The 26,903-nt window shown below is 40.4% G+C and overlaps 2 protein-coding genes and 1 long non-coding RNA gene across 4 annotated transcripts in view; 1 reads left to right on the top strand and 2 right to left on the bottom strand.

Moving 5' to 3' along the window:
- The window catches only part of VAPB (VAMP associated protein B and C), a 30,685-nt gene extending 28,941 nt beyond the window's left edge, over positions 1-1,744 (bottom strand). Inside the window, exon 1 of the mRNA XM_068150011.1 lies at positions 1,436-1,744. Within this exon, the coding sequence (XP_068006112.1) occupies positions 1,436-1,493 (58 nt within the window). The 5' untranslated portion in view covers positions 1,494-1,744. The remainder of the gene's footprint in view (positions 1-1,435) is intronic.
- On the top strand, positions 821-23,231 carry LOC137446926 (uncharacterized). The gene is made up of 4 exons (XR_010988760.1): positions 821-1,020; positions 2,529-2,604; positions 18,470-18,563; positions 19,240-23,231. It is a non-coding gene; the product is annotated as an uncharacterized lncRNA (long non-coding RNA).
- Positions 5,416-26,871, bottom strand: RAB22A (RAB22A, member RAS oncogene family). Of its 2 annotated transcripts, none has more exons than XM_068150013.1 (7): positions 26,713-26,871; positions 24,785-24,864; positions 20,698-20,779; positions 16,064-16,135; positions 15,846-15,952; positions 13,905-14,014; positions 5,416-12,515 (listed from the first exon to the last, which is right to left on the bottom strand). In XM_068150013.1, exons 1-7 carry the CDS (start codon positions 26,746-26,748, stop codon positions 12,418-12,420), a joined length of 585 nt encoding a protein of 194 aa, XP_068006114.1. In that variant the 5' UTR covers positions 26,749-26,871; the 3' UTR covers positions 5,416-12,417. The 2 variants fall into 2 exon arrangements, with proteins under 2 accessions (XP_068006114.1, XP_068006113.1); XM_068150012.1 differs by lacking the exon at positions 26,713-26,871 and adding an exon at positions 25,167-25,443.
- Between the last annotated feature and the right edge of the window lie 32 nt (positions 26,872-26,903).

Below are 26,903 nucleotides of genomic sequence, written 5' to 3'. Positions count from 1 at the left end.
TTTAATCACAATTAGGTCTCATTAGCAATTCAGCACCAATTAGGAGCCCACTTTTTACCCAACTGAGCTTTTCACTTGTTTGTTGAAAGCAGCATTGTTCAGAACAAGAGCTGATTTTCTTCTAATCATATTGAACATAAAGAATGTTTAAACAATAGTTTCCTTCTTAAGCATGTTTGATACTGCTACCATAACAACACACAAATACTTCATCTTAAAACAAAGATATATTCATCCTATCCAGTGTTTTATTGTGCTTTTTTGGGTAAGCTCACTGGATATTATTGCTTCCAATATATTTATTGTTAAAAACAAGTGAAGATTTCCTCCACATTTGAAAATGTATATGAAAGCTTTTTATAGGTATATTATTTTTACCAAAAGCCAGTAAGTTACTATTTAAAGGGGGGAAAAAAAAAAGGCACAAACCAACCACAGATTTGCCAGATATTCAAATGAAACTATAAAGGACCTCTGACTCTGGTAGCATAAATAAACTTGCTGAATGTTTTTTTGTAATCCCAGATATTGTATTACAGCAGTGCTGTCAGGCTAAGAGATGGCAATTCCAAGGCTAATGAAAATTCGCGCCGATTCAAGATTTTTATTTAAAGAATTGATGGATTTCCGCACAGTATTTACGATTAATTTACCTAAGTGGCTTGCCGAATTATAACAAGAGGAATATGAAAGAGCCGCGGAACGCTGCCCAGCAGCTGGCCAGCGGCCCTGTGCTTTCCGTCCAAGCCCGGCCGAACCGCACGCACACGTTCCGGGTGCCCCACGCCCCAGCTGCGTGACAGCTCGGGGAGGACTCACTCCCCCGCGCCTCAGGGCCGGGAGACTCCGAGCCCTCCGCTGAAGAGCACCGCCTTCCCCTGCCTCTGCACCTCCGCGGAGGCCCAGGGCTTCTCCCGCCGCCTCGGATGTTTCCCTCTCCCGGGCGGTCCCGCGGGGCTCCGGAGCTATCCACCGCCGCCCGCAGAGCCCGCGGCCCACCCTCCGCCGCGGCGGGAGAAGGTCAGCCCGGGAGCGAAACGGGCTGTGCACGGGTGTGCTGCTCCGCTATCGGCTGGGGAAGGCGGCGGCCGGGACCCCCCCCGCGGGCTCTTCCCTCAGGGCCGCCCTCGGCCCTGCAGCAGCCGCCCGCGGCGCGGGTGGGGGTGGGCGGCGCAGCCTCGGCGGGGGCAGGCCCAGCGGGGGACACCCGCTCCCCGCTGCAGCCCCGGGAAACTGGGGAAGGGGGCACCTCCCCGCCCCGCGGCAGGCAGAAGCCCGGCAGGGCGGGGGGGCGGCGGCGCTGAAGGACATTTTAGCGGCTGGTGCCCAGCCCCGGTTCCCGGAAAATGGCTGCCGCTGGAGCGAGGCCTGAGAGCGGCCGTGCCGCCGGCCCAGCGCGGGGAGGCAGCGGGGGATGGCGGCGGCCACCTCGTACCTTTGAATTTGAGCTCGTGCTGCGGTTCGAGGCTGAGGACCTGCTCCGCTTTCGCCATGTTCCTCCTCCTCGGCGGTGGCGGCACCAGGCGGAGAGAGGAAGGGACAGGGAGGGAGGGGAAGGAAAGGGGGAGGGAGGGGAGGAGGAAAGACAAGCAGGCGGGCGGGGGGGTTGGCGCGCTCGGCTGGTTTATTCACCCCCGCCAAGCGGCCTCGAACAGGCGAAGGGAGCGGCGCTGCGGGTGGCGGAGCGGGGACAGGCCGGCGAGGGCGGGCGGTGGCTCGCAGGCTCCCAGCGCGCACGCTATCCTGGCAGGACGCGGGGAGAGGGCGGGAGGCGGGACGGAGGCGGGATGATGCAGCACGGAGGGGCCCAGAGAGAGGCTGCGACTGACGTCTGCTGCCGCCCGCCTCCCGCAGCGGCTGAGGGCCCGGCCCAGCCCGGTCCGGTCCGCCTGTCGGCAGGGGCAGTGTGGGGAGACTCGTTACGGCTTCTTTTGAGAGCTTGTTTGGGCCGAGATACCGCCCTACGTCTGTAATCTTGTACAACAGAAAAGGGGCTAATTAATACCATCAGTGAAGTTTATAGCTAAGAAAGGGAAAGAGAAAAGCATCCAGGACAAGGAGGGGTTCCTGGAGAGTCAGCTGCTCTGCAGAGAGTGACACCCTGGGGCAGTTGTGGTGTGACTGCAAAGCTGAAGAAAAGACCATTACAGCTCCAGGAGAGGCTGGGGCCTGTCATCAAGGACAGATTACCTTTTCAACAAGTCAAAAGAGACTTACAGGTCATCTCGGGGATTGGAAAAATATCCCCCTCCCTTTTCTACACTGTAACGGAAGTTTTGGGTTGTTTTGTTTGGATTTATTTTTTGTTGCTGAGTTTGGTTTGCTTGGTTTGTGGTTTTTTGGTTGGTTGGGGTTTTTTTGTGTGTTTCGTGGGTTGGGTGGGTTTTGGGGGTTTTTTGGTATTCTAAATAGCCTGATGTAAAATAGTTTTACAATTTACAGGTTGGTCTGATACAAAGTACTGCTTCTTTGGTAGCCTTAGACCCGAGTAATTACAGTAACAGGAAGCTTTTTTCTTTTCTCTCCAGGTTGATCCACCAAAAAGTATTCATGACTTCAGCCATACAGGTCTTTGGGAGGAGATGTCATTTGCAGAGATGAAAGGCAAGTGTACTGACATCAGTCAGCTTCCAAAAAATAGTATCTCAAAGTACTCGGTTATATTAAGGTCTAATCAGGTCTGATGAGCAAATAGGTAAGAGGTGAATAAAACATGGTAACAGTAACCTATTATGAAAATTAATTTTATTGCACTGACACAACTCATGATGCCACGTACCTCACCCTCACAGAAGTTCTTTGTATCAAGAATGGTGTTTTACTTGGTAATTGCCAAGAGTATGTAAGGTAGCTAAAAAAAAATGATAAAAATCTGGAATTCGTGACAACAGGCTTGTTCTCCTTTCTGGCAGTAAAAGCAGCGACAAATGACTGATGTACACGTTAAAATTAACACCACTGGATGGGATGATGCCATTCAATGCTTTGAGCACCTCTGCAGTATTTATGCCATGTCTCAACACTTCAGCTGTTCTTGTCCATGATAATCTGTATTTTTCAGCTCCTCCGCATAACCACCTCTGATCCTGTTTAATCTTTTGGTCTTGTTCTGTCTTTCATTCCATGCCAAAAGCAAACCAAGCCCATATACATGTTTAGTATAGCTCTTGGGTTTGCATAATCCAAGTGAAACCTGCTCTTGCCCAATACAGAGGACTAATTTTTAAAAGCTTCAGCAATATACTGCAACTCTTCCTTAAATTCCTTCTCTGTAGGACAAAAGATGGTCCTCAGGTCTCTGCTATTCTGTTTTGCTTAGTTAATTGTATTTGGAGCCTGGAATATGCTTGCCTTATTTGTTTTACTACTTGTGGGGGTTTAATCCATTGTTTATGCTATAAATTGTAAGTCATAACATTTTACTAGATCTCAAATCAGGAGACAATTGGGTACACTTAGGCTGTGGAGTAGAGCTTTCTTTGTCTGATATGCTGGGAAGGTTATCTTCTTTCTTGAATCACTCAGGTTTTATGTTTATAAACAGATTCTGTCATTCTCAGTCCATTAGTAGAAAAGTTTCATATGTATCTGCAAGTTAGTTGTGAGGAATAAGAGATAACTTTATACATCATAAACCCATATATAATAAAAACCACTTAAGTAAGCAACTGTTCAGTGTTGCTGTCCAGACCATTCCAAGTCCCACTTTTCCTGAAAGAAGTACGAAGAACACTTAAGCATTTGATGATCTACCTCTTAAAGGCTTTGCCTAGTTGTATTGTGTTACCAAAACTGGCAGCTCTGAACTTAGGTGCCTGATCTGAAGGACTCCCTGGTTTTATAAGGCACAGCAGTGTTTAAATTGAAAATCTCTTCAGTCTAATGAATGTAGGCTGTCAGGGGGCTGTTGTATTGCAAATAACATGTACATTTAATGCAGATCAGATTCACCAAACACAGCATGGATGAAGGGTACCTGCAATACTGGGTCCTTATCAATAACATAAACCAACTCTCTCTTCATTAACAATTCAGCCATGCCAAGGTTAGGCGGTAACTTGCTGCCCAGGTGGGTTTTTCATCAACAGGAGAAAATGGAGATGAACACTCTAGGAAAACTCTGAGGAGCACCTCAAAGCTTTGTACTGGGGCAGTTTTAACAAACAGTTTCATCTATTACAAAACTTTAACCTTAAATACTATGAAAGACTTGATCCAAGTACAAGATTATCTCATGTTGTATGTGCTCAAATGAGGTGGTGTGCATTTAGTGATTGAATTCCCTACATGTAAATGTGTTTTTCTCTCTATTTAGCACATTCCTCATGTATATTCTTCTTATGCTCTCTCCAATGCACATTCCTACCCCTTATAGAAATATATTTTACACTCTTCAAAAGTTGTTTATGTACATCTAAGAGGGTAACTTAAAACCAACAGGTACTGAACAATGAATTTAAGCTACTCCAGGTCTCTGTTAAAAAGATGACAATGTGTGTTTTCTGCATAGGAACTGCAGCCAGTTGCTTAGTAGAAACTTGTATCCAACGGTCTCAGGTGAAATGGCACTATCAAAACCATGACTTTTTGCTTATTTACACTTTCAAAGGCTGCTAGTAACTAAACATGCTAGACTTGCATCATGCATTAAAACAAGAAAACTACATCTTTTAAGCATCACCTCAGATAAGCAAGACAATTGTAGGCAACTGTATTTTTGTGCTCTATACTGGTGTGTAAAAAAAAAAAAAAGGCAAGCTGCCAGCCAGGTGGCTGTATCAACAAATAAGAAAGAATCCCTTTCTAGCATGACAGGCCCCCAAAACACTAGGCAGGCATTAAAAGCACTTTACAGTTTTGATTGACAGAAACCTGGCCTAAGCAGTCTAAGATTTTACATTTCAGGCAATCTAAGCTAAATGCAATGTATTAAATAACTTGACCCTGCTAGAATTTGTCAGGCCTTGCACTGGTTGACAGGACTCTGTGTGGCCTGCAGTTTCTCAGACATCACGCTGCAGAGAGAGGAAGCATTACACAAAAGCTGCATTCTCTCTGCTGGTTTTTCCCCCCATCTCTTTGTACAAGTTTGTGTTGTGCCTTTTGCTGTGTATATAAACCAGGAAAATTCTTCAGACCCTGACTGAGCAGCACTCTGTCTTTTTGGAAAAGTTATACAAATCATCACTGAGATTCACTTCTGCTGGAGGATGATTTGCATTGATCTCCCCTCCTCCTGCTATTGCTATAGAAACTACTTCCTGAAATGTTGAGCACTTTGGAAGTGTTTATGAACAAAGCCAGCACATTTATAAACAAAGCTTTTTATTAATAAAATGTTTACACCTTTTTTTTTTTTGTCCTTTTTTTTTTTTTTTCCACAATACATCAGACTGGTAGTGATTTAGCATGATATTACACTATAAAAGTTTATTATGAATGCTTAGGCTGAAAAGGCTGTTTACATTATGCCAAATGGACATTTGTTTGCAATCTCTGCACTATATGGGAGTGTAACAATTCAAACAGAGAGCACAAAAGCCTGGTTTTCCTCATTAGCATCTACAAACCAACAATACAGACAAACCTGTACACACTCTCAGGGCCAGCCTAAGAGAAGACTGAAAAACAAAAAAGAAAATTAAAAAACACAACCCAAAAAGTCTCAAAACATTCATAAGCTTGGGAATTCATCACTACAATATTTCAACACTAGTAATCCGACTACATTTCATGCAGTGAAGCAAGGGTTGTAAATTTGTGCAGTTTACAGTGCTGCAAATGCTCTGTAACTTGGAGCGGCTTAAGTTTGTTTTAATAAGAGATAACATAATAAGAAGGCACAGACCTCTCAACCTTTGTAACAGGTTAACCAATCCTATAATTAAAAGGCAGAATGTTCTTAAGAGGGACAAGAATTGCTGATACAAAGGTTAACCTTCATGCTTTATTTTACAGACAAACATTCATTACACTGCAAGAGCTATATGGTATATTAGGTTATTTCTGTGTCCTGAACAGACAAATGCAAAGTTTCTTGTTCAGAAGACACCTTCAGAATGATTTTGTTTTCATTGTACTGCAGGTGGGGAGTAGAAGGGGAAAGATTGCTAAGAAGACTTAAGTGTTTTACACCTACAGAAATACAATTAGTTTCTGTGTCTTAAAGCAATTGTCACAATTTCCACGTTGGATATGCAATATTCAGAAATAGGAAGTACAACAAAAAAAAAGAAGTTAAAATATAGAAGAGTTTACATTAGGTTACTAGAGCCTTAACAATAATTTGCTCCCCCAAATGAATGTGCCTTTAGCCTTCATTATGTGGTACGAATCAGTATTGGTACAAGTCTCAGCTGCTATGTTTTTACACCAGTTTCATAAGGCTGTAATAATGAATTACCATTTTGTTTACAAATACTTGCTGCTGTAACAGATACTTCGAGAACCTTTGGGGAGAAGACGACACTTGCCACCTATTCCTAGCTAAACCCCATAAGGAAACAAAGAACAAATTGTCACCAAAGCATAATGGGTTTAATAGGAAATACATTCTGTAACATGAGTAAAAGTGAGGCAAAATAATAGCAGTGAATCTCTCCAGGTGTCAGGGTTACAGCATATCCAAGTGCAACAACTGGGTGGAGCATCACACTTGCACAGATGAAGAGCATGGCAGTGGCCTGTATCCTTCAACATTTGACAAAAAGAAGTAGCAGTTGGCTTCTTCAAGAATACATGTGTGAAAACATTAATAGAAACAAAGCAAAGAAAACCCCAACCTTCTTCAGATAAGAGTATCTTTACAGAGGTCATTAGCTCCTTGAATAAAACTGTTAGTGTTTAAGGAAAAATTTAAGAACTCCAACCTGCAAGATGATCAAAAAGCAAAATTGTTTCTTCTAGTAAGTCTTTACTCTAGAATGACTGCAGTTTCAGCAAGTGCTGTCTCGGTTTTTGAGTTGGACAAATCATCCTACTGCCTTGGTTTTCCACATAAAACAGGAAACATCAAATAACTCTATGCCACTAGAACCTCCTTCAGTATTCCTAAACAGATACTTACAGCATTCACACTGACAATACTAAATTAAAAATTGGGGGTGCCTGGGGAAAACAGAAAATCCTGACCCTAGGATAATTTTGACATGTCAGAGACTAAGCTCATCAGTGCTCCAGGGTATCAGGGTAGTCTTGTATCCCTCAAAAGATTTGTTAGCTGTGACACTTCATGGATAAAGTTTGGTAATGCTTGTTTGATTTTCTGAGTCATAAATTTTGGATTCTGCCTAAGAAAGGGCTTGCATTCAAACCTTAGAGACCTCCAAAGTATCAGAAGGGATTTTTCAGAAGCAAACATTGGTGTCAGAAGGCCTAACAATTTTAGGGAAGTGTTTTGGCACCTGAAGTCTTGTATGAAAAGCAAAGATGTGGTTTCAAGCATATTTCTTTTTACAAGCTGGAGCCATGTGACTCTGAAGAGGACAGCTAGCATGACTGTTCCTTTTTTTAAAAATATATACTAAACCCTGTATTTCTGTCTTACATTGGTAATTCACACCAGAATCTTATCTCTACAAATCTTTTGCCACCTACCATTAGTACAGCTGTGATCTGAACATAAAACTTCTACCATTTTCTTCCTAGAATTTTGTGCAGATTTTTTGTAAGTTACATTCCAAGCACACAATTCTCCTGCTTCAAGCAATGTGACTTGTGGCACACAAACAGCCCCAGGTCACTGTAAAACAACTTCCTGCTAAAAGAGTTGAAGAATGTTTGTCCTTCTCTCTTGTCCGTGACCAGAAGCGCCTCTGTTTTCAGAGGTTTAAAGTGTTTAAGAGAAATATATGAAGCTTTTAGGAAAATGAATAGGCAATGCAGAAGTTTAAGTCAGTGAATTATTCAGGTTCTCCTCATGTCTGAGAGCTTTTTGTAATTCTATGTAGCTACTACTGCTCGTGAGGTTTGCTAACGGGTGACTGGTTACACACAGCTCAGACAGCTTCTTCTCCTGTACATCATCAATTCCCAAGATAGTCTTTGCAGATTGCTGACACAGCACACCACAAATAGACTATGCTATCCTTAATAAACTCTGAAGACTCTTTCACAAGAAAGTCATTCAATCATCACTGCTAAAGCTTCCTTTTCCAACTAATACTCAGTATGTGATACAGAAAATTCATGTTATGGAATAAGTATTAACATTGTAACAAAAATTTTGTTGAGGGCACCTTCTAAACCATTAAAAATAGTCAGGATAAATTATTTTTTTAATAATTAAAATGAAGCTTTAAGCATGAATGTAGACAGCTCCCAATGAATCCCACATCTCTCAACCAAGTTAAAGGATTAGACTTCTAAATCAGTGCAGGCATTGTCTGCGTTCCTCTTATTTTCTTCTCAAGCATGTAAATAACCTTTCTTAAGCAGTCTGGTAGTATTAAATTGGTATGTTGTACACCAACACCCCAAAGATTCAAGTCTGCCTAAAACATCCCTCTAAACTATTAACTGTCTGATCCTGTAGTGCTTGAAGGGTCTGCTCCTCACTCATGTCAGTAGGGATTTGAAGTCCAATGATTTTTGTTCTTTCAACATGGATTCAATAACCTAAACAAAATCTTTACCTTCTTGGCAACTGCAAAAGTTGTCAGAATTGTCTTAGATCTTTTCAAAGCACCTATAACAATTTTCAGTAGTTTAGCCACTAGACGCTTCCAGATTTTGCCTACTTCGACATTTCTTATGCCAGTCTTCAGCCTGTATGTGAAATATAGTACAACACAACCTACAGCACAGATCAAGACAGCAGTAAGTTGGCTAAGAGGCTGTTGCAATTTAGAGGGTCATATGAAGGCACCGTCAAAAACATGAGGAGCATATTTAAGGTGCTCCAAAATATTTATCAAATTATACACTTGTACAAATCTAACTTTCATGGGAGAGAACTGGTGGTGTTTAGAACCTGAAACAGTCTTATTATGTCAGTTAAAAATGCTCTGGATCAATGACAGGACATGCACCTCACCATGTTTTTACATACATGACAAGCTTGTTTTGCAGTATCTGAAAGTCTAGCCTCTATGATGAGCTCCATTCATTAAACAGGCATAGTGGAGTAACACTTCAGTCCTGAGCTTTAACAACAGAAAAGAAGTTATTAAAAATTTAGATGGAATGGTTAATAACCAGCACTCCAAGCATTCAAAGGCTAATGTATCTCCAAATAGTGAAATTATGTTAGGACAAAATATAATCAATTGCAGCAAGCCTAGTGCAAGATGAAAGCAGATGGCCTAACAAATTATTAGTACAGAAGAAACCATTTTTTGCCAACAAAAATGAAACAATGAACATGTGCATCTCATCCAGGGAAGACTGCATTCCAGCTTTCAGCTAGGGCCAACTGATCAATAAACAGTTATCTTGGCTCAAAAGATCTTACATCAACAGTCTGTCCTTTTAAATAGGCATGTGTTAAAAAGCAGCCTCTCTTCAGTGTTTGTAGTTTGGACAGTCTGAAACACTGGCAATTTCCATGTTTTTATTAACTGCAGTAATTCAAGACCAGAACGGCAAAAAAGGATATGAAGCATGCCGGCATTTCACTTAGCCTGGTAATGAACAAAAGGAGTTTGAGGCATTAAGACTCCAGCTACATTTGAGAAGAGCCAGATTGTTGCTGCTTCTTTAGTCTTTCTGGGGTATTTTCTTTTTTGCTTGTTTTTAGAGTTTAGTTTTGGTGTTTAGCAAGTAAATAAGGATGGATCAGAAAGCATGTATCTTGGCAAATGTTTATGAACTGATGCCTCTCCTGTCTGGAGAGAACTACAATAATCTCAAAACTAGCCTAACTCTCAGTCTTGCCTAGAGTCCAGTATTTTCTTTTCAGGTTAATGAATCTTGGATAGATATTAGTAAACTATTTTTGTTATCTCACTGAAAAAGAGGTTTCACCTCCATTTTTACCATAAGCTAGTATGTAGTAACAATAATTTAGAAAGTCTGAAATTGCCTTTTCTAGTAATTTATGTTAAAGATAGTCCAAATAGCTGAGATTTTCCTTTCACTACATGATCTTTCCAAGTTAAAGAACTTCCAGATTCATGACTAACCACGTTTAACAAAGGCAGTATTTTCTGCATCATAGTTAAGATACTAAAGCACCTGGTATAGAACAGACTTCTGAAACACTGAACACAAAATGTTATAAAAACCTAGGTGAATTAGACAACTACACAATTCATCTTTTAAAAATTTGCTAGGAGTAAGACTTGAGATACTTCAAAGAAGCTGGAATTTCCATGACTGGCACTGTGAAAGTTCTACATTTATTGCTGACCTTTTTGTTTTAAGTAATTAAAGATACACCCAAGAGCAAGCTTACTCTATTCTTTCTTTACTAATTATATAGTACTGCTAGAAAATACTTGATGGAAATATGTTTCTGTTCACAGTCTATTTGCTTTGAGTGACAGGGGAAAAAAAATAGTTAAAACCAGTCATACTTCAGGCTGAACACCAAACACAAGTCCACCTCTACTGTGTGATGCCTTCCTAAGGACCAGTGTTACAAAGGAACTTCAAACAGCTTTTGTTTGATGAAGATAAAATTCTTGGACACACAAGCACACAGCCTGTACAGCTGTGACAAAGAAGGCATAACTGACAATGTGGGGTTAAGTAAAAAGCCTGATAAAAATGTAGTCACCAAGTTTCATTAAAACATAGGGACCCTTTCAAAATCTCCCTGTAACATTCACCTGTTTTGCTCCTGAATAGCCTACAAGAATTTTCACTAACAGAGACTGCTCTGAAGTACATGTCCTTCCATTTCTTACAAACTTTTCTACATTTCTTTCAGAGAAAATACTTGAGATGATAGAAAAAACATATTACAAGCAAAGAATAAGCATCATCGACATGAGCTCATTTTGATACTACAACTAAACAGTGTATTTTAGTACACACCCAAGTCTAAAAAGCTTTTCTTCTTCAGAAGTATAAAGTTTCTCACTAGTGCTGGTAGGAAACAAAAAGAAAAAATAAATAAAATAGCACAAGTGGGTATGGTCAACCTATAGTTTAATTGAGAGCTTACTAAATCAAATACAGAATAAGCTAAACAATGATTTGCTAAAAACCCTCACAGATGAAAAAGCCCAGGAAGCAGGAGGTAATGATCTACATTACCCCATCTCTTAAAGTTACTTCCTATTTGGATTTTTGTGCCCAAACCAGGACAAACTGGGTGCACCAAAGGTGAAAACTTGTTCAACAGAGAGACCTCATGCTGCACCAACAGCATTCCCTCTTGCCCTTTCAAATGTGATTAAAAGAAAGAATTTCAGTCTGCCTCTAGATGAACTCACAGTGAAAACAGCTAAAATGCAGGAAAGAAAAACCCAATGGAAATTCCCCAGGAGTTTATCCATAGGTGTGGAATGGAAGGAGTGTGTAAGATTGCATTTTTTTAACTGTTTTTACATAATTTATAATACTTTAAACACTGGTCTCATAAATATAATATGAACACTTTACACATGCCAAGCAATTGAAAGCTTTCCCCAAAAACTTTTAGATATTAATCAGAACCACTGGCAGCACCTGTTTACAGCATCTGGTTTTAGTCAGTAACCATTTAAAACACTTTTCTTTGACCATCTGAATATTAAAAAAACCCCAACTTGCAGGAACATAAAGATGCCTATGAGCATATCAGTTTGCCTTAAAGTGATTGAAGTCAGCATGAAAGATTGTCAATGGTTTAAGATCTGTTGCTTGTGTCCCCATCCCTGGTGCATATCATCTTTAAATAAAAAGTGCAAATGGGATTTGGGGACTGGATGGACTCATTTGCCTATTACTTGTCTTCAGTTGCTTATTCTGTAGCCATCTCACATCAACTGCGCCATCACACTTTGGATTAGCTACGATTACACTTACAATAAGGCTTACTGAAGAAAAGGAAGAACTAACATCTACCCTTCCAGACTCCTCCCACCCCTAAAGTCCCACAAAAGTGCTCATTTCCCTTTTTAAAAGAAACAAAACAAACCAAACCCACAAAACCAACAACCAACCCTCGAATCCGGATTACGAAACTATTAAACATTTCAGTTCTATCATCCATATAGTCACCTTCCCTTCAAGCAAGGCCAAAAAAGTGATGATGGATTCCCTTTGAATGCAAGAGATACTACACTTTCTGCAAGTAAACAGGCTGATGTTACGAATGCAGTCTTTTCTGCGCGTGTACAGATGTCAGAAGAGCTGGTCCATTTTTGCGGGACCTCGGGTGTATGAACACCAGCAGATAAAGATCTAAGACTGATAATATAAACCCAATGCGAATTATTAACTTCCAAGACCACCTACTGTATAAACAAGTCTGATTTTCTAAGGGGTCAGTCAACAGCAGCTGCGCTTTGTCACCGATGGCTGTCTTCTAAGTTTGAAGCCCTTACCACTAGACGGAGGGTTGGTGTCAGTTGATGGAATTCTGCGACCTAAAAGAAGGCAGAAGAAAAGTTCATAGCAAACATTATCCTTTGAACTAACTCTAAGCATTCAGTGTATGTTTTGTATACAAAAACGAGTCTTCACTTAGTCATAAGTCCTTAATGATGACATTGCTTCATAACAGAATGGCAGATAACAGTCCCTATTGTGTCTGTATGAGTTCCACAAAAGAGCAGCAGAGGCAGTTTTAAGGTAGTTTTGCAGCATTTTCCTTTCTAATCTAGACTTGGGAGAGTTAAGCTATAAAAACACCCAGAGAGTATACTCTGCAGGATAAAATACCATCTGGAATATCTTCATTGAGAACTACCATCTTGACCTGCATTTCTATAGATCACCTGCATTTCCATAGATCACTTGCTTCAGGCTTAGCAGAAGAAGTGCTTGTAAAGATAGCTCCTTTAGTCATCTAATCAGTCTTTAAAATTGACTACTCCTGGATGAGTATTCTTTTCAGAGGAGGATTTATGATTTTTTTTTCCCATCATTTATTCAAGATCAATTTTAGAGAGCAACTATTAAGTCAGTAAATCAGGAAGCTAATCTACAGCACATACTTCTTACATCAACTTCAATCTATTCCACTGCTTCCAAGGACCCTATTTTTTTCCTCCCTCAAGTCTAATGTTTGTAGTTAGTCAAAGCTAAACTGCAGTGCACACGTGGACAAATGGATTGCTGTTTCTCCTCTTTTCACAAACAGGCCTGGACATTGGTGCTGCTGCTTGAAAAAATTCTGCAAATGTTGCATGGAATTCACTTTGGAATACTGCCTTTCATTCACACACGCATGAAAAAAAGGTCCATGTCATCCCCACCATGAATCAGACATAAGGGATTAGCAATTTAATGAAAACAAAATGCCAAGCTACCACAAATACACTTGTGGAAAAACCTACACACAATGGTTGCTATTTCCCATGCAGTAATTTGGCATTTATAAATTCTTAGTGTTTTGAGAGTACACCGTTTTAGTCTAAGTACAAACACCAAGAGCGAGAACTTAATTCCTTTTCTCAGCTGTATAAAGTTTGCATCTTTCCCATGCCACTTCCTTTCCATAACCTTGGAAGTACAGATTAAAATATTCAGTAACAGATATGGTAAGACAACACTGACTTCTGACACAAGTGCCCTCCTTGCTATTTATCCAGCAGCATCACAGTAGGCTTATCTCTAGAAGGACTATTTAGAGGTCATTAGATGACCAAAACTTTATACATCTCACTTTGCACTGTGTATTCATGTCTGATTGGAACAAATTTAAGTCAGTATACTCTGACCTCAATAATTTCACCTCCATAGCACAATACAGCAACCAAATTTCTACTTGAACTGCTTCCAGAAGAAAGCACATTAACTGTTTCAATACTTACTGATTTCTATAAAGAGTTCATTAATGTTTATTGCATTTTTTGCACTTGTCTCTACAAATATTGCATGGATGGAATCTGCATAGTCTTTAGCGTCTTTTTCCATGACTTCTCTGGAAAAACAAAGCAAAGAAAAAAATGTGAATACAAACCCCTCATTATTCAAAATCTTCAGGAACTGATTAAGATTTAAAGTGTCTCATTAAATGATTATTTTGCATTTTACCTGTTTGGCATCAGAGTGTTCCCTTATGCTGAAGCTTATGCTCAGCCTTTATTTGACACTGTCTCCCTACCTTGAGGATAAAAAACCTTACCTTGACATAAAAACCCACCAGAATCATGAACTAAACAAGGCCTTAATCCACCTGACAACATTACAGTGGAGTTTGTTTCTTGAGTGCTTCAAATGTAGGTCACAATGATTGATTGGATGGTGCTTTCTTCACACACACAACAGTTTTAGATATACGGAACAGATCCTAAAGCATTAGTTCCACTAATCCAGTGGATTTCCTACAGCCATTTACAGAGCCAAGCACCCAGAACACTGCCCAGACATTAGTAGAGCATTTACTTTACACAAAGCATGAAGATGTAGTTATGAGCAAGAAAATATTTCGACTGAGCACACAGAGCCATGAAGTGAGAAGGTTATTTTGCATCCCTAGTAGGCAAGTTGCTAATGATGTACGTTTCCTCAACCAACGTGAAAACCAAACCCAAACAGGTAGAGAGGAATGAGTCACTTTACACAGAGTTTCTAGAAACCATAGGCTACTTTCAGTAACAAGGACTCAAGACTATCAAAAGCAGAGAGTTTGGAGCAGAGTTAAATATAGTCTCTGACTAAAGCACAAGGAATCTCACCCATTAGCTTGAACAGCAATGTTTACATACTTGATGATGCCATCTAAGCATCGAAAGATAAGTGTGAGACTTAATACTGCATGCTTTGTATTTGTCTTCTAAGTAATTTCATGCTGAATTTCAAGAGATGCTACTTCTAACAGAAGTTATTAGAGCTAGTTATTAGAACTAGATAACTGTCAGATATTAACAATTTGTAAAAGTATACTAAGAACCAACTTTGCAGTGGTTCTTAAAACACAACCACCTGCCTCCTTTGAGACACCAGCTGTGGTACCTTTTCCAATGAAATCTAAACCTAAGAAGCTTGCATACACCTCCTTTCTGAGTTTTGGCTTATTTAACCAGGGTATCAATAAAAAAGGACTTCTTTTGTTTTTAGTACACGCCTTTTCCAAAGTTTGGCTGTTCATAAAGTTTCTCAAGAACTTTTCCTGCTCCGTGCAAATATTTCAGCCACAGCCAATTCCACCCTGATTTTTAAGCAGAGAAGGAAGGCACCTGAACAAGCAAGTAAGGAAAACTTACACAATACTTTCAAACAGGTTTGATGTTTTTCCTAAAAAAAAAAAATGAGGTGGCAGTGACTGACAGGGGTACTTCTTATAAAGTGAGGTAAATAGCTTGTATTACACTGTAGTTTTACAGGCAGTTCAGGCTTGTGTAACTTGGCATTGCCACTAGAAAAGGTAATCCTGTCTCCCTGTAAACTGCTCATTCCTTACTCTGCTATCCCACCTCTGCTGTGCCAGCAAGTGTTCATGGTGTGAGAAAGATAAATACATTTGGATCATTTTTCCCTATTTTAAATGTTTAGTTTTAATCTGGATCCATTTTACTGCCTGATTTACTGCCCAGTAACACATGTACTCACACCAACGCTGGGGAGGAAGTGGACAAGACTGTCCAAGGGTGGATTAACCAAATCTGACAGTAGAAACAGCTCAGACCCTTTGTGAAACTACAATGCTAGTGAAGAACAGCTTAAATTGCCCTATCACATGCTTTAAAATCTTAAAGTACTGAGCACTAGGAGCTGAAGTGAAAACCTCTGAACTGTCAACAGTTATTTACCTTACATCATTAAGATCACACTTATTTCCTGCAATAGCTACAACGATGTTTGGAGGTCCATGCTGCCGAAGCTCTTTAACCCAGTTTTTTAATGTCGAGAAAGTTTCCTGATGTGGAAGAAAACAAAACAAAACAAAAGCAATTAAGAGTCAGAACTAGCACATGACAGCATTACAATTTCTGTGTTTTTTTTTCTGAGTCAGGAACAAATTCCTTACCTCTTTTGTGATGTCGTAGACTATAATGGCTGCTGCTGACCCTCTGTAGTACATCGGGGCTAAAGCACGAAACTGAAAGACAGACAGCATACCTATGAATCTGATCTTCCAATTACCTCCATGACTTCATTATTATTGAAGTAAGTGAAAACTAGTTTTAAAGTCCACATTAGTGGGAAAATTTCTTTACCATTACAGAGAGGCAGTGCAACTGAATAGATAAACTTCCATGAAAGTAATGTCTTCGGAGAGGTGAGCACATGACAACGTCATGAGGTTCAACAAGACCAAATGCAAGGTCCTGCATCTGGGTTGGGGCAACCCCAAACACTGATATAGGCTGGGCAGCAACTGGCTTGAGAGCAGCCCTGATGAGAAGCTTGACACGAGCCACCAATATCCACTTGCAGCCAGAAAGCCAATCACATCCTGGGCTGCATCCAGAGGCAGTTAGTCAGCAGGCCAAAGGAGGTGATTCTGCCCCTCTACTCCACTCTGGTAAGACCCCACCTGGAGTACTGCATGCAGTTTTGGGGCCCCTATTACAAGAAGGATCTGGATGTGCTAAAATGTGTCCAGGGAAGGGCCAGGAGCATGAGCAGAGGGCTGGAGCACCTCTCCTATGAGGACAGACTGAGAGAGTTGGGACTATTCAGTCTGGAGAAGAGAAGGCACTGAGGAGACCTTATTGTGGCCTTGCAGTATCTTAAGGGGGTCTACAAGAAAGCTGGGGGGGGACATTTTAGGGTGTCAGGTAATGATAGGACTAGGGGGAATGGAACAAAAATAGAAATGGGTAGGTTCACATCATATGTTAGGAAGCAATTCTTCCCCATGAGGGTGGTGAGACATTGGAACAGGTTGCCCAGGGAGGTGGTAGAAGCCCCATCCCCGGAGGTTTCTGAGGCCAGGCTAGATGTGGCTCTGGGCAACCTGATCTAGTGTGAGATGTCCCTGCCCATGGCAGGGGGGTTGGAACTAGATGATCCTTGAGGTCCCTTCCAAGCCTAACAGTTCTACAATTCTATGATTCTAAATGCCAACCAGTAAGTAGTTCAAGAATCAGCAGCACACCTACTGAAAAAAAGCAGGAAGCCAAACTTGACCTTATTCTGACCACATTAGAATCTCTCAATTCAAAGCATGTAGATTATTCGCAGGTATGAACCCACAGGATATGTGCTTAACTTCAGACATCAAGCAAGGGGAAAATTGTCAAAACTGAACTGGCTGCTTCTTTGAGACACTCATGCTTTTGGACACAGAGCAATCTCAAGAAGACTAATATGTATTACTGATGACCTGAAATGTTTAGAAGTTGGTGTCAGCCTCTAGCATCACACATCAGACACTTATCAGGAAACCAGCAGTTTTAGCATTCATCTAAATTATGGCTTTAGGGATTTTGCTTCAGTTTTTCAGTAGAAGTATGTTTACAGCTAAAACCAGCTAAAGCCCACAACTACAAGACCTATAGCAAAAAGAGCTGTAAAGAAACCCATGAGATAGTAAAAAGCTACAGTAATTTAATTGCAATTTTCAGAATTAAATCTGTATCAGGCACATTCAGTTGGTGCCACATTTGCAGGGTATAAACCAGGCCTCTACCTTTGCACAGACAGTGTTTTATGAATCCAGAACTGAAGAAAGTGAGAGCACATGATTGCTGCATCAAAACTATCAGTCAAGCATTCTTAGAAGCAGTGTGATATCCTGCCAATTTAAAAAGAACCAAATAAGCAATCTAGCAACCAAAGCTCTCAGTCAAAGCACAGTGCAAACTCTGCAGGTACTGCTTTGATGTGAGCGTGTGTGATTTACAACTTTTCTGCATCTTATTACTCAGGGTAAAGAAGAAAAGAAAAAAACCCCAACAAACCCCCCAAAAAATCACACACAGAATGCAGTTTTTCATAAAGGCTTGTTTAGTTCTAATAAAATACCAATTTCCTTTTCCTTAGTACAGTTCAACTAAGAGCAGTATTACAAATCAAAAATCTTACTATAAAGCAGACTTCCAGACCATCTACATTTGTCTCAAATTGTATTGTGAAAACATGATTTTGAACACAAAATTCAGGCTATAAAAATATTTATTAGTGGCAAAGGAAAAGCATGGGCAGGCATGTTGGGACATAATCCCTCTCATCCTCTTAAGTACTGAAATGTAAAGGGAAATATACTTGGGGAACCACCACTTGGACTGGTTGTGACCTGGCTTTTTGATTATTTGACTATTTACATTGGGAATAAACCAACCTTCACTTGCTCATTCTGTATTACTCTCATTTCCTGCCTGCTAACACTTAGATACTTTTTTCCACCCAAGAGCAGTCGGCAGATAAAATACATTAACAAAACAGATGTTACCAGAAACACTGAATTTTCCTCTTGCTATTTTTCCAGAGACTCCAGTTTGCCTGCCAGCCTCCAGTTTGTGTTTTGACAGAATTATTAAGATGACAATGTAATAATCCAGAGAAGCTGTCAAAAGTGTTAGGTAAGAAGGCAAAAATTGTAATTGCTGTAAGTAATTTCCTATCAGCTTTATTCAGGGTAGAAGAAGTGAGAGGAGAAATAAGCCTTGTGTGTGTAGGGAAATGTGCTGTGTGAAGGGAATTAGCGCACATTTCCACCTTTGGAGTGAAGCTGGCCAGCCACTACCTGAAGCCATTTAGAAGAAAGGGGCTGCCCAGTATAGTAGAAGTATTGCTGCTGGGCTTTGAAGTGGAAAATAGCAAATGCTCCTCAGGAAGCCAGGATTACTAATTCTGGGCATTACACATCATAGCTCAGCAGAAACATTTCAGTTCCAAGAATGGCGTGGATAATTCTGGTATCCTAGATCACCACAGAGGGGATCCCTTCCACAGTTCTTGGCCAGATGTGTTGTACGACCAGAAAACTGTGCTATAAACTTCAGGGCAAGGCAGGTATACAGACTATTTGTGCCTTGCAGTACATGATAGTGCTGTTCTGGCTGGAAGAGGGAAACACGTATGAAGATATATATTGGCAACATTTCAAAGTAAATATCCTTGCTCCCATTTCACTGGTTTCCTGGCATGTATTGGGACTTCACAGTGACTTCTCTCATGTGTGGAACAGAAGTGTCACGTGTATCACGGCTCTTGGGTCAAACCTCTGGTAAGACATCTTTCCTTTTTTGATTTCAGTAAAAGATTGTCACACAACTGAATAGAAGAAAACTAAAGAGGTATCAAAGTCTAACCAAAAAGAAAAGAAGACAAAGAACATGCCAATCATATGCAGACATGCTTCCTCAGGTTGCAGTGCGCTGAATCCAAATCACAGCATTCTCCTATTGCTCACAAACACAGTTAAAATTAACAGGATGGAATGCTAATGTAATGGATGTTTCCTGCCAAGTTGTGGCAGGCATGTTTATAAAGCTTTCTGTTTAAGAGTACCAGCCTCTCAAAAGATTCACATTCCAGCATTAACATCCTAGCATGGGCTAGGATGTTCACTTAAACCAAACTATTCACAGCAAATGCTGACTGGCTAACTGCTAGAAATGGAAGGGCTTGGATATTTCTGATAACATAAATACTGTTGGATATATTCCTGTGGCACATTCCTGGCAATGTTAAATTTGCTTTATATAGGGCTGCTAGAAGGAAGTAAATTGTCTTTCAAAATCTAGAGCACTGAAATGCAATACTTGAGTTACTTCCTAGCCATTCAGACTCTTATCAAGCTAAAAACCTAGCAAGTTAATTCCACCAGGACTTCACAATTTCAAGAGATGACTGAGCCCTTACAAGGGTTTTGTTTATTTGGTTTTGTTCGGCTGGGGTTCTTTTTGCTAGGGCTCTCTGTTTCTTGAACCAATCCTACATTTGCCTGAAGTAATAACCCAACCTGATAACACTAACTCTCACTGGGGACAGCTCTGGTGTCTACCTTTGCTGCAGTTGCCTCACATCCTCACAAATAAAAACACTCATGAGTGATCGACAGTTGACAGTAGTTAACAGACAAGAAACTGCAAGAATAAGCACAGTTACTGTAATTTCCACTACTGTTACAAATAATCCATGAGCAAGCAAGTTAACTAGCAAAGTCTTCCTGAAAAAGTTTAAATCATGCAAATTAACTGATTTGACTACTGATTTTCTTGAAAGCTTGCTGCCTCCCCTCAGAGCTCCACACACTGAAGAGATCAAACCTCCAAACTACGTATATTTTTGCAGCACCAGGGCCTTACCTGTACTATGCAAAGCAATCATACATTTCACTTTGATTCCCATGTTACCAGCTGAATGTTTAACTGGTGGAAATGGTACTAAAGACAGCTGCTGGCTCCTTCCCACCCCCTGGTCTTGTTTTCTTTTCAAATGGCATTCCCTTCAGTGAATCTAAACCCAGTCTTTTGTTTTATAAGCTACTCTTCTTAAGCAATCATCCTGAACTTTGTACTTTAACCACAACAACAACGAGTAATAAAAACATATTTACGGCACCCATATCTTGACAGAAATCTGCATAGATACAAACTTTCAAATACATACAGATCACAAAACCAGATCATATTGTGGCTGTCAGGGGCAGGGTTGAGAAGAACCCAAACTCTGTGCAGAGCTATCACCACACATACTGCCTCTACTCACCCGCTCCTGTCCAGCTGTATCCCAGATTAAGAATTTATGCAGCTCATTCTGATACTGTACAGTCTTGGTCATAAATGAAGCTCTGGAAAAAAAATGATAGTTTAAGCTTTTAATTAACATAAATATGTTGTCAGAACATTACCACCATGAGCTTTAAAAAAGTTCACATGCCAATAAAAGTGCTTTGCCCTCCCCTCCCCAAAAAAGATGAACATTTTCATATATAAGGGCTGAAAACTGAGCTTGGAGGATGAAATTTCCTTTCAGAAAATGAAATTCAATTTATCCAAACAGAAGGAATACTACCCATATTATAAGCTTTTACTGTTCATAAGCTTTTGATAAAAATAAAGGTTGAGCAAAAGTCAGAATAGTCAGGCTTTTTAGCAATATTCTTCCTAAACAGAAGAATCACAGCAAATCACTTCAGTGTACACTGGAGATTCCTGGGAGAAAGATCAAATCCTTGGTAGCGGCTTTTTCTATGTCTGTATTAAGATAAAGGCTGCTAAATCCGTGCTTGGGAATAAATTATGGGAGATTCGTATCACTATTGGTAGGTGTTAGAAGGATAGAGAAATCAATAGTGAGTAACTTGCTTTTTTTCTGCACTCTGTACAGCTCCCAAATCTCTCTGTCATATATTACTTCAGTCTGCAGAGGCTCTCGCACTTCCAGAAGGCGAGCAAATAAAAATCTCTTCCTATACCCTGGCAGCCTCCCACCAACTTCTAGATGCATTACAGTAAAATATTGTGAGGTACTTGTGTTTGATCTGCACTACATGAATCAGTATTTCCAACAAGAACAGGAATTTGGAGGCCTAATATTTTAGAAGGGAGAGTTCTTTGCTGTATTTATTACCTGTAAGCACATTTAAGTAGAACAGCCACACACTGAATTCAAGTTCTTGTAGAATAGGAACTGTAGAGACCATAATTATTTTAAGCATATGAGATCCTATGTTATAATTGTGAACACCTTTGGTATGCTTAATACCCATCAATTGAAAATACTGCAGACCTCCAAACGTTTTGTATTGCTAGTTTTGGGCAAGATGCAGGATAGGAAGATACTGGAGGTGGCCTGTACTGGAGTTTCTTACAGTACACTAAGCTGCCTGTAGATTGAGAGTCAGAGAGCAAGAATTTTTCAGCATGATCAACATTGAATACCTGAAATCAAGACTACAGTTTATCTTGGATCTTAAGCACTATGAGATTTTAATAATGTCCATGGCCCTTTTGTAGTTATAACTTTTGGACATGCTTTAATGCTATAGGAGGACAAAATAGCTATCTACATCTTAAAAAAACAACCAAAAAAAGCAATGACACAATGCTTTCAATTGTTAAGAGGTAACCTCATTCCTTAAGCTCAGATGGCTTGCCAAATAGTATGCCAATCTCCAAAGCTGATCATTCCCTTAAGAAGCCAGCTTTCTTAAAAAGAAATGGTCTAACTGCAATGTATTTGAACTGTTAGCTAGATAATGTATTTTAGCAATGGCTAACAGAAAATAAAGGGATATTAATATCTGTAGCCTCCCAACATCTCTAAGACTATTGCAAAGTATGCATCAGTTCTAAAATCACTGCCCAACATGGAAACAATTTCCTAACTCTGATTCTCACTGAATATTTATCTTATTTAGTTCTGTAAACCAAACTATTCCTTTACTATCAAGTTGCACTGAACAGCTGTGCAGCTGTAATTCACATCTCAACTAAACATTCCAAATGGAGGCGGAATGCTTCTTGAAATTCCTTGACAAGTGGAAGCTCTCATTCTGACAGATGTCAATAAAAAAAAACCCAACCAACCAAACCCCAAAACAAAACCCAAACAGTTCAAAGGCAAATCATTTTTGGGTGAAAAGGTTCAAAAGCAGGGCTGCCCTCAAGGACTTCTAGTAAGAAAAATGCATTATCTCTATTAAATTTCACTATCTGCCTCTCCCAGCTAGAGTAAGCACTGTAACCATGTGAACAAGATGCACCTGAAAGTAGTTACATACTCATTCATGATTCCTTCTCAATGCTATAATGAAAGATTAGATGTTCTGCAGTACCCGAAGTTGGATACATGCTGGTCAAGGAAGGCAGAATGAGTTCTCAGCATCCTGAGAGGACATTCTGACAGTTTCTACAGCTGCCCAAACTTGAACCTGAATGACAAACATTCATGACAGCAAACTACAATTGCTGAGATAGTCATATGTTTCCTGTTCTGTTTCCATTCATCTTAAAACTATCTCACGAACTCAAAACCCCAGGAGCAAATGAAGACATGTTCTCAGCTTTAGCTTTGCAAGATCCTTAAAACTTCTCTCAAATCCTTACTTCATTCTTCCTACTTCCTAGTCAGAATTAGAAACAAAACCCAAGATTTAGGAAAAAAAAATAAAATAATATGCTTAAAATTTTGTGACTGTATCTTACTGGAACTTCAGACAAAACTTTTGGGCAGGTTTTGATTAATTTATACTACTATAGCCACCTACCATGATGCCATTTTTTGTTAGACCATGATTTTGTAATGACTGCTGAAAGATAGATTTTTATTGTGTCAGTTCAAGAAAGTGCACTAATCCCAGTACTGTCATTAAAGCCATGAAGACAAGTTCTGCTCTGTTAGCCTCATCCCCACAATGGCTAGCCTCTCCTAAAAGCACCTTAAATTACTATGTGCATCTGTTACAGACATTCCTCTGTGAAGACACACGCAGGTGATCTCTTTGGTTTCCTGCCTTCAAATAAGTAGGTGTTGCGTCAAGCAAAGAAGAAAAAAAAGAAGAAAAGATCAAGCTACACACCACACAGCCAGAAAACTATCAGATTAATAGAAAATGGCTTTGGAAGAATGAAAAAGATTCACAAAACCTAAGTCTGAGTTACCACACCTGGTCACCTACTAGTTAAGCACTTACCTTTCCACCTCCACCTCCCAGGAACTGCATGTGTGAACACAATGGCTGAATTTGGGCCACTGTAGATACCACCCATATTAGCTGAACAATTAGCAAACTGTTGTTAAAGTATCTGGAGGATCAGGCATGATGATGGATAATTGATTTCTCAAACACCTCAGGTAATAAGAAAACCAACTGGATCTTTCAATAGTGACCATCTCAAGTTTTTCTCACAGTTAATATCACTATGGGCAGCAGGTCTGAACTTTAATACACAGCTGGAACTTATACATTTAAGACAGCCTGCTCCCCTACTGAAGTGAATAAAATCTACTATCCACATAGCAGTTTTGTGGTCCTCCAAAAAAAGAACCTGTAGCTAGCTTGACATTAACTAAACATGTTCAGTCCTTCAAGATCCAAGAAAACTATTTTGCAATCTATTTCAAAGGCCACCTTTCTTAAGTATTTCCACCAAGAGAGGTGGGAGGTGTGAGGTGGGGAGAAAGAGAGGTATCTCATAGGAACCCCATTTTTTTAGGGCATGATGAGACACAGCTGATCTTTATCAGCATGCTCTTTTTTTGGTCAAAGCTGTAGTAAAGCCTGTGTGATACTTGAGACAGGAAGTTGCTTTGACATCCCCCCACATACACGCTTTTCAGCAGCAAGGGAAGTCACATTCTCTTGTAAGTAAAGAATTGATTCTGAGCAAAGAAGCTCCTAAGACACTTACAAAATAAAAAAGGCAGAAAAAAATACTAAACAAATTCAACCACTACAAGAATTCCTGATTCTTGCTCTCCCTGCTGTCCATTTGAAGATTTGAGATCAGTAATATTGCTGCTATGAGGCTCAACTTCCAAATAATCTTACCCATGAAACCAACCACATTAATTATGTGTGTAGTACTAGTGTGTACTTCTAATGTTATATATCTATATGCAACAATCTATGAAGAGAACTACAGCCTGAATTATTACATTAACTACCTTCAAAACCCTGTGAGACTTTTTAGTGTACATGACTCTTAAAAAACCCAAACCTTAGAAAAACCAACATGTAGATGCACAGTCATTACACTTTGAAATTGAAGAATGGTGCATGAGAAAAGGGTATTTTTCCTTCAATGGAAGCATCTAAGGCATAATTTATTCATACAATTTAGCTTCTTACCCTATTGTTGGGTTGATGTTGGGATCAAAGCTATCTTCTACAAATCTCCACACAATACTTGATTTGCCCACACCAGTGTCCTAAATAAAGAATAGAAACAGTTGAAAGAGGCATTAGTTCTAAACAGACGATGCTTTTTGTTCTCAAATCTTGCAGTGCACTGTGCATAAAGAGCAAGCTCCTGCAGAAAACCTGGCACAAGTTAGACTCTGAAATACTTCAGGCATTAGTATTATTTTGTAGAAAAGTGAAAAGCCCCTGATAAGTTACAGTATTCTACACAAAATTAAGATTTTTTTATGAAAGACTAAAATTCTGCAGTCATGATTATTATCAGTTCTTCCAGCTTCTTTCTTTTTTTTTTCCCCCCCAAAGCTATGACCTGCATTTGAACAGGAAGAGGGAACGACCAGCTATCACTTCTGGTAAAGGATACAGCAATTGAGTATGGTACTCCACATTTGCAAGCCAATGGTGCACAGCACATTATACAAGTGTGACACAGACATTTCAAACTCTGACTAATGCTGTCCCACCCTGCATAATGAAAGACTTGAAGATTCTTCTGTGACACACCTGAAATATGTTTCTAATGCAACTCCACAGAGCTATACATGGTAAAACAGGAAACATAACATGACAATTCCAGGTCATGTATGTCTTCACACCACTGACTGCATAGTTACAAAAAAAGGAGAAAGATCTATAGAAGGCCTGTTTAAGAATGAAACAACAAACTATTAGCCATAAACTGTTCTCAGTAGCAGCTGGACATTTTAAATGATCATTTAATTAAGACAGGCAATGACAGACTTTTTGCTTTACATCTCTAGGGTCATAAAATTTTAAGGGAAAAAAAAAAAATCACTGAGAAATTGCTTTATTGCAAATGAAGTTTTATGCCCTCATGCTTTTTATTGGATCTTCTGAATAATGTAGCAAGTTTGGGTACAGCATGTATGCTTGTATTTTTGTTTGTCTAGTGGTTTTCCTCTCAAGGAAAAAATGTTATCTCAGTTCTGTATTTTATCATGTTTGCAGCTTCAATAAGGAGAGCAAATGTTGAAAACAGAAACACAGACATAGTTCCTGGCTCTGAGAGCTCAAGGACCAGTTTTCCTGGGTGACTGTTGTCTTCTTACACGACAAAAGGTTTCTCAGGTCAGGTAAACACAGTTACCCCAAATACCTTCATAATGCAAAGAGCATAAAAGCAGATAATTTTTCCCTCTGAAGGACAATGTGGCCATTTAGATGCAGAAAACAATTGTGCCTGTCATACTCTGTACAACATAGGATTTAGACACAGGTGGAGAAAATACCTACTCAACACGAGGCTTTCCAGTGAAGCCCTCAGACCACAACAAGTCAAGCCAACACACAGCTTTATAGCCTTAGTTCCTAATGAAGTTCTACATCACTTCGCTTGGTATCTCATTCCAGCACCTACCACACTTGGAACGCTTTGAAAGCCTACTATGTTACAGAAAGTTCAGGCCCCTCCCCTGCGAGTTTGAGTTCAGGTGCTTTTATTTATTTATTTGTTAACTCAAGCCCGAAACCGCTTGTGAGAAAGAAGAAAACATACACCCCTGCTTCCTCTCTTCTTTTTTAAGGAAAATACCGATAAGAGGAGCGATAGGCCCCCTGGAAAACACCTCCCCCCGCCGAGGGGAAGGCCCTTCCGGCTGCCAGGTCTCCTCCGGGAGACGGGGCTGGACAGCCGGGGCGGACCGGCAGCTCCTGCGGGGCGAGGCCCACCCTTCACCCAGACAGAGAACCCCCACACCCAGAGCTTCTCTAGGGCTTATGCAGCGTCTCTCTCTTCCCCTACAGAGAACCTTTCAGGCTTGCCCCTTAGCAGGCTCCCTCCCATCGTCCCAGGCCCACGCCGGGGCCCCGCGGAGAGCTGGCCGCGGAACACTTACCCCCAGAAGGCAAACTTTCAGCTCCCTCAGAGCCATGGCCGGGCAGACTGCGCTTTTAACGAGCGCCTGAGACGCCGCGCAGAACGATCATAGCCCTTGCTGAGGCACACGTATAGCCGAGGCCTGCGGGGGTAGCCCCCCACCTCCCCTACGCCGTGGTTACCAGTAAACCTTGCTCCTCAGGCTCCGCG

This window comes from Melanerpes formicivorus, unplaced genomic scaffold (assembly GCF_026170545.1).
Source record: "Melanerpes formicivorus ecotype bairdi unplaced genomic scaffold, bMelFor1.0.p_v2 SCAF_19, whole genome shotgun sequence".
Taxonomy (NCBI): Eukaryota; Metazoa; Chordata; class Aves; order Piciformes; family Picidae; genus Melanerpes; species Melanerpes formicivorus.
Note: the sequence above shows the minus strand (reverse complement) of the source record. Positions and strands in the feature narration are given on the sequence as shown.

Coding starts and splice junctions, on each gene's coding strand:
- RAB22A (XM_068150012.1), bottom strand. CDS start 25,271: ATGTGCTGTGCACCATTGGCTTGCAAATGTGGAGTACCATACTCAATT. Junction 15,953..16,063: donor TCTACGACATCACAAAAGAG/GTAAGGAATTTG, acceptor CTTCCACATCAG/GAAACTTTCTCGACATTAAA. Junction 12,516..13,904: donor TGAACTCTTTATAGAAATCA/GTAAGTATTGAA, acceptor GCCTTCTTTTAG/GTCGCAGAATTCCATCAACT.